Source organism: Octopus sinensis, linkage group LG18, assembly GCF_006345805.1.
Source record: "Octopus sinensis linkage group LG18, ASM634580v1, whole genome shotgun sequence".
In the NCBI taxonomy this organism is placed as follows: domain Eukaryota; kingdom Metazoa; phylum Mollusca; class Cephalopoda; order Octopoda; family Octopodidae; genus Octopus; species Octopus sinensis.
In genome coordinates this window covers 52,986,581-52,999,427 of record NC_043014.1, presented here as the reverse complement: position 1 = coordinate 52,999,427, position 12,847 = coordinate 52,986,581, and the positions used below count along the sequence as shown (strand labels likewise).

Here is a 12,847-nt window from a genome sequence, read left to right as displayed (position 1 = left end):
CATGTTAGGGAGAGTGGAGGGGCATGCAGCAGGTGATGGGCATGGTTAAGGGGGAAGGGATAGGGGACAGGTTGAATTTGTGGGTAGGGGTGCATGGCTGTAAAGGGCATGCCTTTATGGCCCCCATTTTACTGCACAGCTTTCCTCAAGCACAGCAAATTGCCAATTATCTTGGTTCTTGGTCATCTCTTTTTTGTGTGGTTCAATGTCAGACACTTTGTCCCACATTTTGCTTCCTCTTTCTCTTCTACATTCTTCTCTCCACATTCACAGATTGCCACTCTTCATGCAGCTGTCCTCATTCATATCTACATCACCATACAGCTGCACACTACATGTGATGCTCATCATCCAATTCTTCTCTAAAAACACTGACACTCTGTCGTACATGCACCCTGACATTGCACATCATGCAGTGGACCATGCAGGCTCTGCATGTCCTCTGTAGTCACAGTGCATGTTTCACTACCATGTAGCTGCCTCTACACAGGCATTATAGAATTTGCCTTTCACTCTGAGGGGGAGACCCTTTCTTACCAACAAAGGTCAAAGTTTGCTGAACTTTGCTAGGCTGCTTCTTATTCTGGCAACGATGTTTCCAGTGCAGCATCCTTCACTGTTGCTTTGTGTAACCTAAGGGGTCTCCCCAATTACCTTCTCCTTCTAAGGATCCTCTGCCCTCTCACACATTTCAGCAATCTCACTCTTTTTTCTACCTGTATCTCGGCCACACACAAACACTATGCAGTTTGTACAAAGTCTCGTTTTCTGTGTGTTTATTTTATTATTCAGCAAGTGTTTGGATTTTTATATTTTTGCTTTGGAAAAATATATGAAAATATAAAAATAAAAACTAAAGATTGTCCATTGACATTTCAAAATAATTATTTTGGGAGAAAAAAAAAAACTTCTATTTTTTTTTATACTTAAACATTTAAAATTTTGCCGATTCTAATTTCTAAAATTACAAAGTTTGTGTCTTTTATAAGAAACTAAGAAAGAGAAAAGGAAAGCATAGCTTGAGTTTATTTTAAATGTCATTCATATAAATTGTTTTAAAGTTCAAAGACAAATACACACCTACACAAAATATTTATTACAAGACAGAGTTTCATGAATGTTACTCTAAGTTTCATGTTCAGTGCCACCTGACTGGTTCCCGTGCCAGTACTGCCTGACTGGCCCCTGTGCCGGTGGCACACAAAAATCACCCACTACACTCTTGGAGTGGTTAGTGTTAGGAAGGGCATCCAGCTTTAGAAACTCTGCCAGATCAGATTGGAGCCTGGTGCAGCCTCCTGGCTTGCCAGTCCTCAATCAAACCGTCCAACCCTTGGCAGTATGAAAAGCAGACGTTTATAGATGATGATATATGAGAGAGAGAGAGAAAAAGAGAGAGCTGGGTGTATGTATGGGTATGTGGATTAAGAAATCTGCTTGCCAACCACTGTTCAGCATCTCAGTCAAGTGTCTTCTGCATATGTACACACGCACACACACATGCATGCCTATGCTTATAGACACGTACATATGTACTGGAGTGCCTAGATATATATATGTATGTATGTATGTATGTATGTATGTATGTATGTATGTATATATATATATATGTATGTATGTATGTATCTGTGTGAAAAATCACTCTGCAATCAATGCGACATTTATTTACTCTACTCAAAAACTCATAATCCTCCACTTTCAAAGCCAAGGGGGGAACCAATCTGCTTTACAACACAATGAACATTACAAAGACAAAATGTGGAGAGTCAGAAATGGTCAAAATCAACAGCCAACAGCATTCAGCTTCATGCTTTTACATTGTGTGTTCAAAGCTCACCAGAGTTTGTCTGCAAAGGTCACTGAAATCACAGATACTGGGGGTGGGGTGGGGGTGATACTGTCTTTTTAGAGATATCTAAGATTGCATTATCCAATGTGACCATCCAAGATTGTAAGGCACTGGATTGGCTGCAGTGGAATTAAACCTGGGGCCATGTGGCTGTGAAGCAAACTCCTTTCACATCAATGTTCAGTTGATGAGGTGAGGTGAGCAACGAGGAGTCTGGTTCAAATACTTGTGAGCACAGTGGTCTCTGCCAGGGGCACTCAAACACTAGGAGTGGTTAAGGTTAGGGTGTTTAGCTCCAGCTCGGGCTCCATTCAGTGGACATAGGGTCAAAAGGTGATCCTTTGATCCTATCTAGTTTTTCAAGGTCTCTAGTGTCCCCTTATCCAATGTATATTCTGGGGGGGTTTTTCTATAGATAAAGCAATTTCAGGGTCTGCACAGAGCCCCACCTTGTTTTCCCACTGGTTTATATAGGGGTTGATGAGTGGTGTTGAAAAGGGTCTAGAAACCAGCAGACTCCTTCTTTGTGTACGATTGAGCACAACAGCAGCCAAGAGTTAATTTCTTGGGTAGGAGAAAGTAGTGTCTCTCGTTGCTCGCATTAATATATAGACACACTTTTGTTGGCTTATTAATGTATATAAACATTTTTAATTAGTTTTATTTGTTTTTATTTCATACACTTGTAAAAAAAAACATCAAAATTGAACAACACAGAAGGTATAAAAAATTTTAAAAAAAAGGCATATAATCGGTTAGAATTGATTGACACAAAATACAATAGCAGAGTGTTTCATAAAAATACACCTCAATAGCAGATAACATGGTGTGTTTAAAATAAAATAAAACAGGACAATACCCCCACCCCCCGGTTGCCTCTTTCCACCCCACCCCCACACCAATAAAAAAGTCTCAACAGTCAGATGTTGACGAGGAAGAAATTTCTTGATTTGTTGTTGTTTTGTTGTTAGCTGACACCATTGCAATTCCCAGCAACCATTCAATCGAGTGTTGATGTTTTCAGACTGTTGCATCTTGGCTGTTGTCTTCATTTACTAACTCTGGATCAATAGCTAAATCATCATCCTGGGGTTTAATTCAGATTATAATCAATAAACTTGTGTGTGTGTAAATTGAAATGAGACTTGCACACACACACCATTATGAGCATCACTGTTTTTTTTTTACATCAGTTTTTTCTTTCTTTTCACATGCTAGCATGGGTTGGATGAGACTTGTTAAGGCAGGGCAGTATTCTGTGACCAGATGCCTTTCTTCATGCCAATCTTGACTTCATTTCAAGCCAGAGCAAACATCACTTCCATAGGAAGACATTTGGATACACACACACATACACATATTACAGGCTTCTGTATAGTTTCCATCTGCCAAATTTGTTCAACCAGAGGCTGTAAAGTTGCCCAAGGTGCCACACCCAATCAGCTCTCAGACCTTGTGGTTCCTCATTTGGCTTCCACCCTTTTTTCTATTTTTAGAGAATAGGGTATGATTTGAGGGTGATTGGTTACAAATTCCTGTTGGCCCGATATCTTCTTCATTTTCATACTGCAGGGTATGATTTGAGAGAGTATTGGCTGTCATTTCTAACAAATCAAACGATTACGTAGAGGCTACCTCAGTGGTATGATACATTTATTTTTTTTTAAGACAGTAGAGAATGGTATTAGGAAGTATTGCCTGTCCTTTCTAGCAGGTTCAATAACCACATAGAGGCACTCAATTGTGTCAGGTGAGTGTATCTTCCGGAAACGCTCTCTGTTAGTTCTTCCTGTTCATGGTGACAAGTTTAAATTACAGGAAGCAAGTGACCTGGAGTGCAAAATAAATGCCACCCTCATTGCCCTTGCCCCCACCCCCTTCCCGCCACCAAGCAATTGATAGACGCCTGCTGTGTCTGTGTTTGTAGTTTGACCAGGATTGACATCTATAGAATTCTAGTGTATTTCATTCGGGTGTTGGACAGGTTTAAAAACCTTTTTTTAAAAAAAAAAACCATCTCAACTTTAATGATTGATGGCAACTTGTCTGCGTTCTAGACTTTTCTATGATAACTCCTGGCTTTGATCTTCAATTATTGCTTCTGTTGATAGTAAATATCTTCTGTAATGGTCCAGTCCTCTGGTTCAATCCACTCATCAAGAAACTGCTCCAGTCTTCCACAGGGGCCAGGGGCTGGTCTGGCCCTGTTGGCTTTGGCAACGAGGCTTCCATTATTCAATCAACGGAAGTTCCCAGTCATTGAATTAGCATGTAAATGGTTGGGTATTCCACAGCCATCTGTATCCTTTACATATTCTCAAGGTAGCATGACTGTGTGACAGGCTGTACCTAGGAATTATTGGCACAATCCAGCCAATAGGCTTCACTCCAGTTTTCATCTGCCCAGTTTTACTTACAAGTTATGGGTTCACCTGCAGCTAGAGAAAATTATAGTTTTTTGCCAAGTGGGGTCAAATCTGGGCATTCCTGAGCTTCTTTCCCATTCAGCCATACTGTGTGTGTGTGTGTGTGTGTGTGTGGATAGCAAACACATAGATTGATACATTGCATAGTCCACATTAATACTCTGCATGATACATGAATGTATGCATGTATAAATGTGTACATGCAAACACACTATCGAAATCCACACACACACACACACACACACACACACACACACACACACACACACACATGTATATAAATATGTGTGTACATTTGCAATTGGATCTTGATATTTCTTGTGTGTGTGTGTGTGTGTGTGTCACACGAGTAAATCAGCTGTGAAGGAGATGCCTTCATTCGTTCATTCATTTCATTTGTTCCCTTTTATGCATGATTGAGTTATGGCAGTAACGTCCAAGGCCGTAGCGAGCAGGACGTTCACCTCCACAGACTCTCGTTCACACACAGAAAATGTAAAACTCAAAATAGATGTCCTTCAATTTTGACGATGTAGATTCTCCCTAGTCAATGAACTGAACTACCTCTGACTAAGTGTAGGTGGTTGAGTATTCCTAACACTCCCACACGTCCATAATGTAATCCTCAGATAGAAACAATCTGACACAATTTGTGGCAAAGCTCACCTACACTTGTGCAGTTTGCATTCACCTTAATCCAATCAATCCAAGGTTTGGATTGATCTGATACAATGGCCCAAGATGCTGCATAATGCGTTTGAACCCAACACGTCTATGATTGCAAAGTGAGCTTTTCAAGTACTCAGCCATGTCTGCATCATACACACAGGGATGAGAAAGAGATTTAAAGGGCCAATATTGCTTATAATTGCACATCTGGGTAAAGATGTGGTTGTGCGATTAAGAAGTTTGCTTCTCAACTAAATGGTTTTTAGTTCAGTCCCACTGAATGGTATCTTAGGCCTGTGTCTTCTGCTGCAGTCTCCATGCCAACTGAAGCCTGTCGTATGCACACACACACACACACACACACACAGTGATAGCAGAATATGAAATAAAATGTTTTAAAAATAAATGTTTTTAAAAGGTATTAAAATATTATCTGTTGAGCCTTCACTGAGAAAGACAAGCTAAGTTTTGATAATTTACCTAACTAAAAAATGTCTAGTAATATCTATTCTTCTCAAAAATGAAAATAGAAGTTAGTAACTTCCTAATTCTTTCAAAACTCTTTCTAAATAATGCTTGTCTGTCTGTGTGTTGCACTAATGACCACGAGCTCATGGGTTTGATTCTCAGGCTGAGCAGCAAAGTGTGTTCTTGAGCAAACACTTCATTTTATGTTGGTCCAGTCTGCTCAGCTGTAAATGGATCAACCTCTGACAAATTTGCTTTCCAGTCAGGGCCAGATGTCAGCCTGCTTGCCAAGCCAGCAAGTAGGGTGGCATCGTTCGAAAGGTAAAATGATGCAAAGCACATTGTAACCAGCAAAATATAGCAACATCCAATAACCTGGTCACATCATGTATATATTATCATATTTCAAATATTTCACATGAAACATTGACATTTAAATGCCAACTCAAATTGAACATTTTACCTTCTTGCTGCAGCAAAGCAATGGTTATCAAACTAATAATTTATCATATAAAGCTGTGTTTCTTAAAGAGAAGTCTATGGATATCGAAAGATAAGCAGACAAATTGGTCTGTTTAGTAATGTTAAGATGATTTTTAAATTTCAAAGAACTGGGAATTCTACAGATGTATTTTGCTGAATCATCTTTTCAATGCTTCTGTGAGTCCGATGGAATTTGTTGAGACAGGTTTTCTATGACTGGATGCCATGCCTTTTGCCAACGCTCACTTCTTTCCTCATGACATTGGACTTGTTTTCAAAGAAGATTAGAAACAGCTGACACCTCACGTTTGACAGGGACAGCCATTGACAACCATCATCCTGTGAGTCAAGACAAGGAGACACGCATTCACGATGAACTCTTCTCAGTTTCCATCCATCCAATCCACTCACCCAGCTTTGGTCAGCTTGGAGCTATAGTAGCTAAGACACTTGTTCAAGGTGCTATGCAATGAGATTGAACCTGAATACCCTAGTTGGGAAGCACACTTCTTAACCACTTGACCATGCCTGTCCTTTCTCATTAATAACTAATTGGTCTCAGACTAAATACTTCATTTCAAATTCTTTTCTGTAGGATGGAAACTGGAACTGCTTTACCAAGACAACAGATCAAAGTAGCGCCCTCTGTTGCCATCTGCTTTACAAAACAACATTTCACTTTGATTTTTCTGGGGTTTTTTTCTTCACAATTAATTTGGATTTTTATTTACTGTTTGACATTAGTTTTCACTTCAGTAGGAAACAAGGAATTGTTAATAAAAAGCAAAAAGTATATTTTAAAGATGTGTGTGCATGTTGCTGTTGTTGTTGTTGCATGTATCACATCTGAATATGTCCAAGTGCAGTCTTTGAAATATTGCCTAAGTTTTGCATTTAAATATTGGGGACGTGCCACATTTGAATATGGGTTAATGTTGTACTTGAACACATCCACATGCCATATGTAAGCACTTGCATGCCCTGTATTAAACACATGCTTCTGTTATGTTTGAACACGTTCACAGGATGCATTTGAACACGTTCACAGGATGCATTTGAACACGTTCACAGACACATCAGCAAGTCGTACCTAAACACTGTACCTACACAACAAAGACAAACTTGAAACTCATCCATGTGTCATGTTTGTACATGCATCCATGGTTCATATCTAAACATTGTATTTGAATGCATGAATGCAATTTGAGTGCATCTCCAGCACATACCTGAACTCCTCCCTGGAACATCTACATGTTTAAACATGTGCCTGGTTCATATCTAAACACATTCATGTATCACATTTGGACATGCCCCATGATATTGTATTTGGATATATCCATGGATCTGATTTGAACATGATTTCCATAGAAGATGTCTACACGCTGCATGTCAACATACCTACGGATAATATTTGAACACTTACACAGGCCAGAATTGAACTCCCAAACAGATGCTCTCTCTGTTTTGTGTCCATTTGTTTATCATGCTGATAGGTGTGTGTGTGTGTGTGTGTGTGTGAATGGGGGTGGGGTGGAAAGGCTTCTGCAAATAAATAGATGTGCATACAGTAAGGCTTCAGATATGCAATAGTGAGTTTTAAAAAATTCAATTAACTGAGATTATCCATGCAATTTGCAGACAAAAACTCCCTCTGAGCACTGAAAATCTTGAAAACAATAAGCAAGGGAGAAAACTCCATTTAAAAATAATCGAAAATTTTGGGAAATAAAGGTTAAGGCAGAGGGGAGTGGCTCTTTCAGTCAACTGGTGAAAACATGTTTCAGTCTTGTTAGACCTCTTCAGCAATGCCTATGCTACTTCACTAGCAGCACTTAGAAATGTTCAGAAATGGAGAGTATTTAGTAATACTGAGTCTAAGTAACAATGTGACTAGCAAGGAGAAATAACCTCAGGAAGTGGAGTGGGGAATTCTGCATGGTAACTATAAAGATGATGGGGGTCTCACAAATGTGAAACAGGGTGGGACCTGACTGTTTGTAATGAAAATGACTATGAATAAAATATGTGGAAAGGAAAACTGATAACTGTTCCTACTGATCACCAGACAAATTCTTAACCGTTTTCTTAGCCCATCAGATAAAATGCTGAATATCATTTCATCTGACTCTTTAAATTCTGAGTTCAAATCCTGTTGAAATCAGTTTTGCCATTCATTCTTTCTGGGTCAATAAAGGGAAGTTTCAGTCAAATATTGGAATCAACCAATCCTTCCTCCTCAAAATTGCTGGCCTTGGGCCAAACGTTGAAACCCTATTTCAGTGGAAATACACTGATTTTGTTACAATTAATTTTGTAAATAATGAAGTTATCAAAATGTTGTCTTCATCAGTGTGATGTTTGGAACATAAATTGGCATAAAATTTTGGTGGAAGAATGATTTTATGTCGATCACTTTAAGACAGGGAGTTTGTATCATAGAACGAGGAATGGTCTGAAGAATGTTGGTATCGAAAAGGTGAAACGCATCTCCACTGAAATACACTGTATGTGTTAGCAACGGGAAGAGCATCCCATCCAGATAAGCAGAGGGAAATAGAGGCCAAGCTCTGTGTGTGTGCGTGTATGGTTCATTACATCAGTTTCACTCTATCTAAGAGCAATACATACATACACACACACCACACACACACACACACACACACATCTTTATAGTTTCTTTATTGACAGATCTATTATTCATTTGTATATTTATTTCTGTTTATTTGTTTGCAGGTTTCCTGAACGCTCAGCATTCAACCTGAATCCCCCACCTTGTTTGTGGTTATGTTAGAAAGTCTTATCTCTTCTTCTCATTTATCATGGAAACAGAGCCATTCCTTCCGTTTATGGCCTCACGCCAGTCGTCTTCGGCACAGTCATCAAGCTCCTACACTAACGGTGTCTACGGCTTGGGCAGGCATCGCAGTTCACCTCATTCTGAGTCAAGCACAGATGAAGAAATGTTGGACATTGCCTCTGAAAGCAGCCAGGTGCATAGCATGAACACCCAGCTCTATACAGACAAATCACAAGGTAAGTCACTTCTCTCTCTCTCTCTTCATTCTGAACCAATCCAACATGGTGGTGAGCTGAAGTTTCAGTTTTGAACTGATTCTCTGATTCTTTCAAATGGAAAACTTTGACCTACGCAAAATTTAGACTTCTGTTAGTTTCTTTTAATGTTTACACTGATGAACTCTGTTGAGCTGAAATAATTTTGCAACAACCTAAATCTGTTGTCATCTTTAATTCCGGATTCTAGTTTGAATAAAGTATAAACTGACTCCTACCCACCAGCTGTCCGGTTTCTGTGTCTCTATTGTTTGTGTTTATGCTGTTGTAATGTTTTGTTATAACTTCCATAAAATAGTCTGTTTATATGTTATTATACTATTTTGAGGCAGAAAAGTGAAACAGATTCTTGAAACACATAACTATCACTTGTTGGAGGCCAACATTACCAGTTTCACTGTAGAGTGCCTGCCGTTCTGTTATCTCATGAGATAATTGATCAGACATTTAGCAGTAGCGAGATGGGTTATGTTTATAATGTGTAACATAATTGTCTTATCATTATTTGATGTTTGAAATGAGTAGGTATGAACTGTAGAGATTTTAATGGAAATCATGTTGAAATCTCAGATTCTCTTTGCTTCACTATTTAGGTGGTTGTGTTTAGTTGCAGGTCTTCACTGATTTAGAGGATTTATAGTGTTCCGCTTGAGTCCCCCACATTTTATTTTCTGTAACTACTTCATCAATGTAGCTTTCAGGTTTTTTTGGTTTTTTTCAAGACAAGTGTGATTGGAGAGAGATTTGGTTGCTATTTCTATTTGGTAAATTAACTATAGATTTTTGTTATATGAAGGAGATGTTTGTTGGTTAAAGCTTTCAGATTTAAGAAATTTGCAGGACTTTGTAAGCGAGTGGAGGGCCAGATGCTCACCTAACCAGCCCAAGAGTCACCTTGTTAATAAACATTGTGTTTCACCCATCTAGTAGGACCTCATCTGAGGCTTTCCTGATTCAAAAATACTTGTTTTATTGTCTTCAAATTTAAATCAAAACCTTCTCTCATAAATTAACATGAAAATTTTTGTTCAATCCTGACTCAAACACAATAATGTGTAGTAATTTTACTTTTGTTTAGAATTTTGAAAAGAATAGTAGAAGATATTTGGTCCAACTCATTGCATCCTGAGTTCCAGTTCTACTAAGGTCGACTTTGTCATTCAGCCTTTTTTGGTTGATTAAATAAAGCAACAGCTGAGTGCTGGGATTGAATTAATCACCCACTGCCCCTACCCTCAAATATCTGGCCTTGTGGCTATGGTTGGGACAATTATTATTCTCACCAGAAGCAATGGATTTCAGCAAAGATATCATCGGTCATTGCAAGATTAAAATTCTTCCAGCTTGGCTCATTCTCTTCTACAGCTTTAAATTATTAATTGAAGATAATTTGTGCTCTTCATTTTCTATGGATGCAGTTTTGGCTGTGTGGTTAAGGAGTTTGCTTTACTCTAAGTTGTTTTGGAGGGTTTTTTCTTTAAATAGCCTCAGATCGATCCAAGCCTTGTCTGTGAAACTTGGTGGATGGAAACTATGTAGAACTCCACTGAATGATCGATTCTTATTTCTTTGTTGTGTAGAACAAATTTGGTGCCTTGTTTTACATCAACCCTTGGCCCTTAATAATCTGACTTGACTCAGCTAAACGGTTAAGTCTCCAGTTTGAAGATAACTTTTATCATTCTCAGAGGTTCTGTTCTCTTCCTTTAAGATAAAAACATACGTATATAAGATTATCTGATTATAACCTAACTGTCAGTTTAGCTTGTATTAGTGACTGAGCTGAGATAAAAAAAAATTTTAAGATCCTTTTTTTTTCTTTTTAGAAAAAGCTAAAATGAAAGACGAAGAAGCGATTTTTCTGTCTATTACACAGTTATCTCCCTTGTATCAATTACTGATCATCTCCAGTTCAATACTTCGTTGTTTTATTTCAAATAATCGGAGTCTTTTCTTCGGCCCATTGGGTAAAAATAATTAATTGGCCTTATTTACCGGAGGATAAATATACCAGGGTTGACCTTTTATTATTTTATTATCTACAAAGTTTAATCATTTTTTTGAAAATTACACATTTTTCTGTTGAGTTTTACACACACACACACACACACACACACACACACACATTTCTTTTATCTTTCATTTGTTTCAGTCATTGGATTGTGACCATGCTGGGGCACTGTCATGAAGAGTTATCATTTGGTGGGGGGTGGATAAATATAAAGCGTACCCACATGCGGACCACACACATATAAACAAACAACAGGTTTCTTTCAGTTTCTGTCTCCCAAATCTTCTTGTGAGGCTTTGGTTGATTCAGGACTATGGAAGAAGACACTTGCCCAAGGTGCCATGCAGTGGCACTGAGTCTGAAACTGTGTGGCTGGGAAACAGGCTTCTTATCACACAGTCATGCCTACACCTACATATATATATATACACACACACATATATATATATATATATATATGTATGTATGTATGTATGTATATCATCATCATCGTTTAACGTCCGCTTTCCATGCTAGCATGGGTTATATATATATATAGATATATAGATATATATATAGATATATAGATATATATATAGATATATATAGGCTATTGGCAACAGAAGTAGTTTTTGTATCAAATATTAATTATCGCAACACATGGAAGTTAAGTTGGATGTGCTAATTAATGTGAAGTGCCAATCTGTGTTAGTGGAGGGAACCTATGGAAAGGGTAAGCTCAGGAAGATGAGGGATGAAGTGAGAAGGGAGGATTTTCAGATGCTGAGCTTCACTGAGGAGATGACGAGGAACTGGGACTTCTGGTGATCTGTCAAGCTAAGTAGAATTGTGGCCATCCATACTTACAGGAGTGTTCTTTATGGTCATGCCCCCCCCACTCCCTCTCCTAGCTGAGTGGCCTTTGTCTGCAGGTGCCGGTGCCACGTAAAAGCACGTGGCACACTCTGTAAAGTGGCTGGTGCTAGGAAGGACATCCAGTTGTAGAGGTCATGCCCAGACAATTGAAGCCCTGACAGCTCTCTGGCTGGCCAGTTCCTGTCAAACCGTCCAACCCATACCCGCATGGAAAATGAATAGTAAATGCTGCTGATGATGATGAGATATATAAAACATAACATCAGAGAAAATATATGGGAAGCATGACGAATTGTTTGCTATAAGTATCATCATCATCATTTAAGAATCCATTATCATCCTGTCTTTATTTTTTCAAATGGATGAGAAGTGCTTAAAAACATGAGGCTTATCTTCTGAGTGGTCAGTTGGTCTGAATGCTTTCTGAAGTAGAAACTCTTCTGTGGACATCTAAGAACAGACAGCAATCCATCCCAAATGCCTCCGTTTAGTTCCTCTTTTGTCTGCTACTTTTGCTCACAGAACTGGAATCACCTGAAGACTCAATGGTAGAAGTCTTTGATGTGTTGCAGTTTGAAATCAGGGCGAGATTATGGTAATGCCTGATGTTCAGTGTGAGTGTTTGCAGGTAAATGTTTGTAGAGATAAGATGGACCGGAATGGTGCGGATGGCAAAGAGATGTGGCCCCTGGGAAAGGTGGATCAGATTGGGGTTTTATCTTTTACTTGTTTCAGTCATTGGACTGACACCATCCTGGGGCACTAACTTGAGTAAATTGATTCAAATACTTACTTGCTATTTATTCTGTCAGTCTCTTTTGCCGAATTGCTAAGTTAAAGGGACATAACAAACTACAAATTGTCAAACAGTGAGGGAGACACACATAGTTGCATACATGCATTCACACATGCACGCACACACACACACGCATGCACACACACACACAATGGGCTTCCATGCAGTGTTTCTGGTGACCAAATTCACTCACAAGACATTAATTGGCATGAGGCTAT

The 12,847-nt window shown here is 38.8% G+C and overlaps 2 protein-coding genes across 4 annotated transcripts in view; one reads left to right on the top strand and one right to left on the bottom strand.

Moving 5' to 3' along the window:
- The window catches only part of LOC115221334 (H(+)/Cl(-) exchange transporter 5), a 180,178-nt gene that overhangs the window by 32,278 nt on the left and 135,053 nt on the right, over nucleotides 1-12,847 (top strand). For 2 of the 3 annotated variants that reach the window (XM_029791506.2, XM_029791505.2), the window contains exon 2: nucleotides 8,629-8,928. In XM_029791506.2, the coding sequence (XP_029647366.1) occupies nucleotides 8,715-8,928 (214 nt within the window). In that variant the 5' untranslated portion in view covers nucleotides 8,629-8,714. The remainder of the gene's footprint in view (nucleotides 1-8,628; nucleotides 8,929-12,847) is intronic. The other variant, XM_036511056.1, reaches the window with a different exon arrangement.
- The window catches only part of LOC118767062, an 89,845-nt gene that overhangs the window by 40,109 nt on the left and 36,889 nt on the right, over nucleotides 1-12,847 (bottom strand). The gene's annotated exons all lie outside the window — the stretch shown is intronic.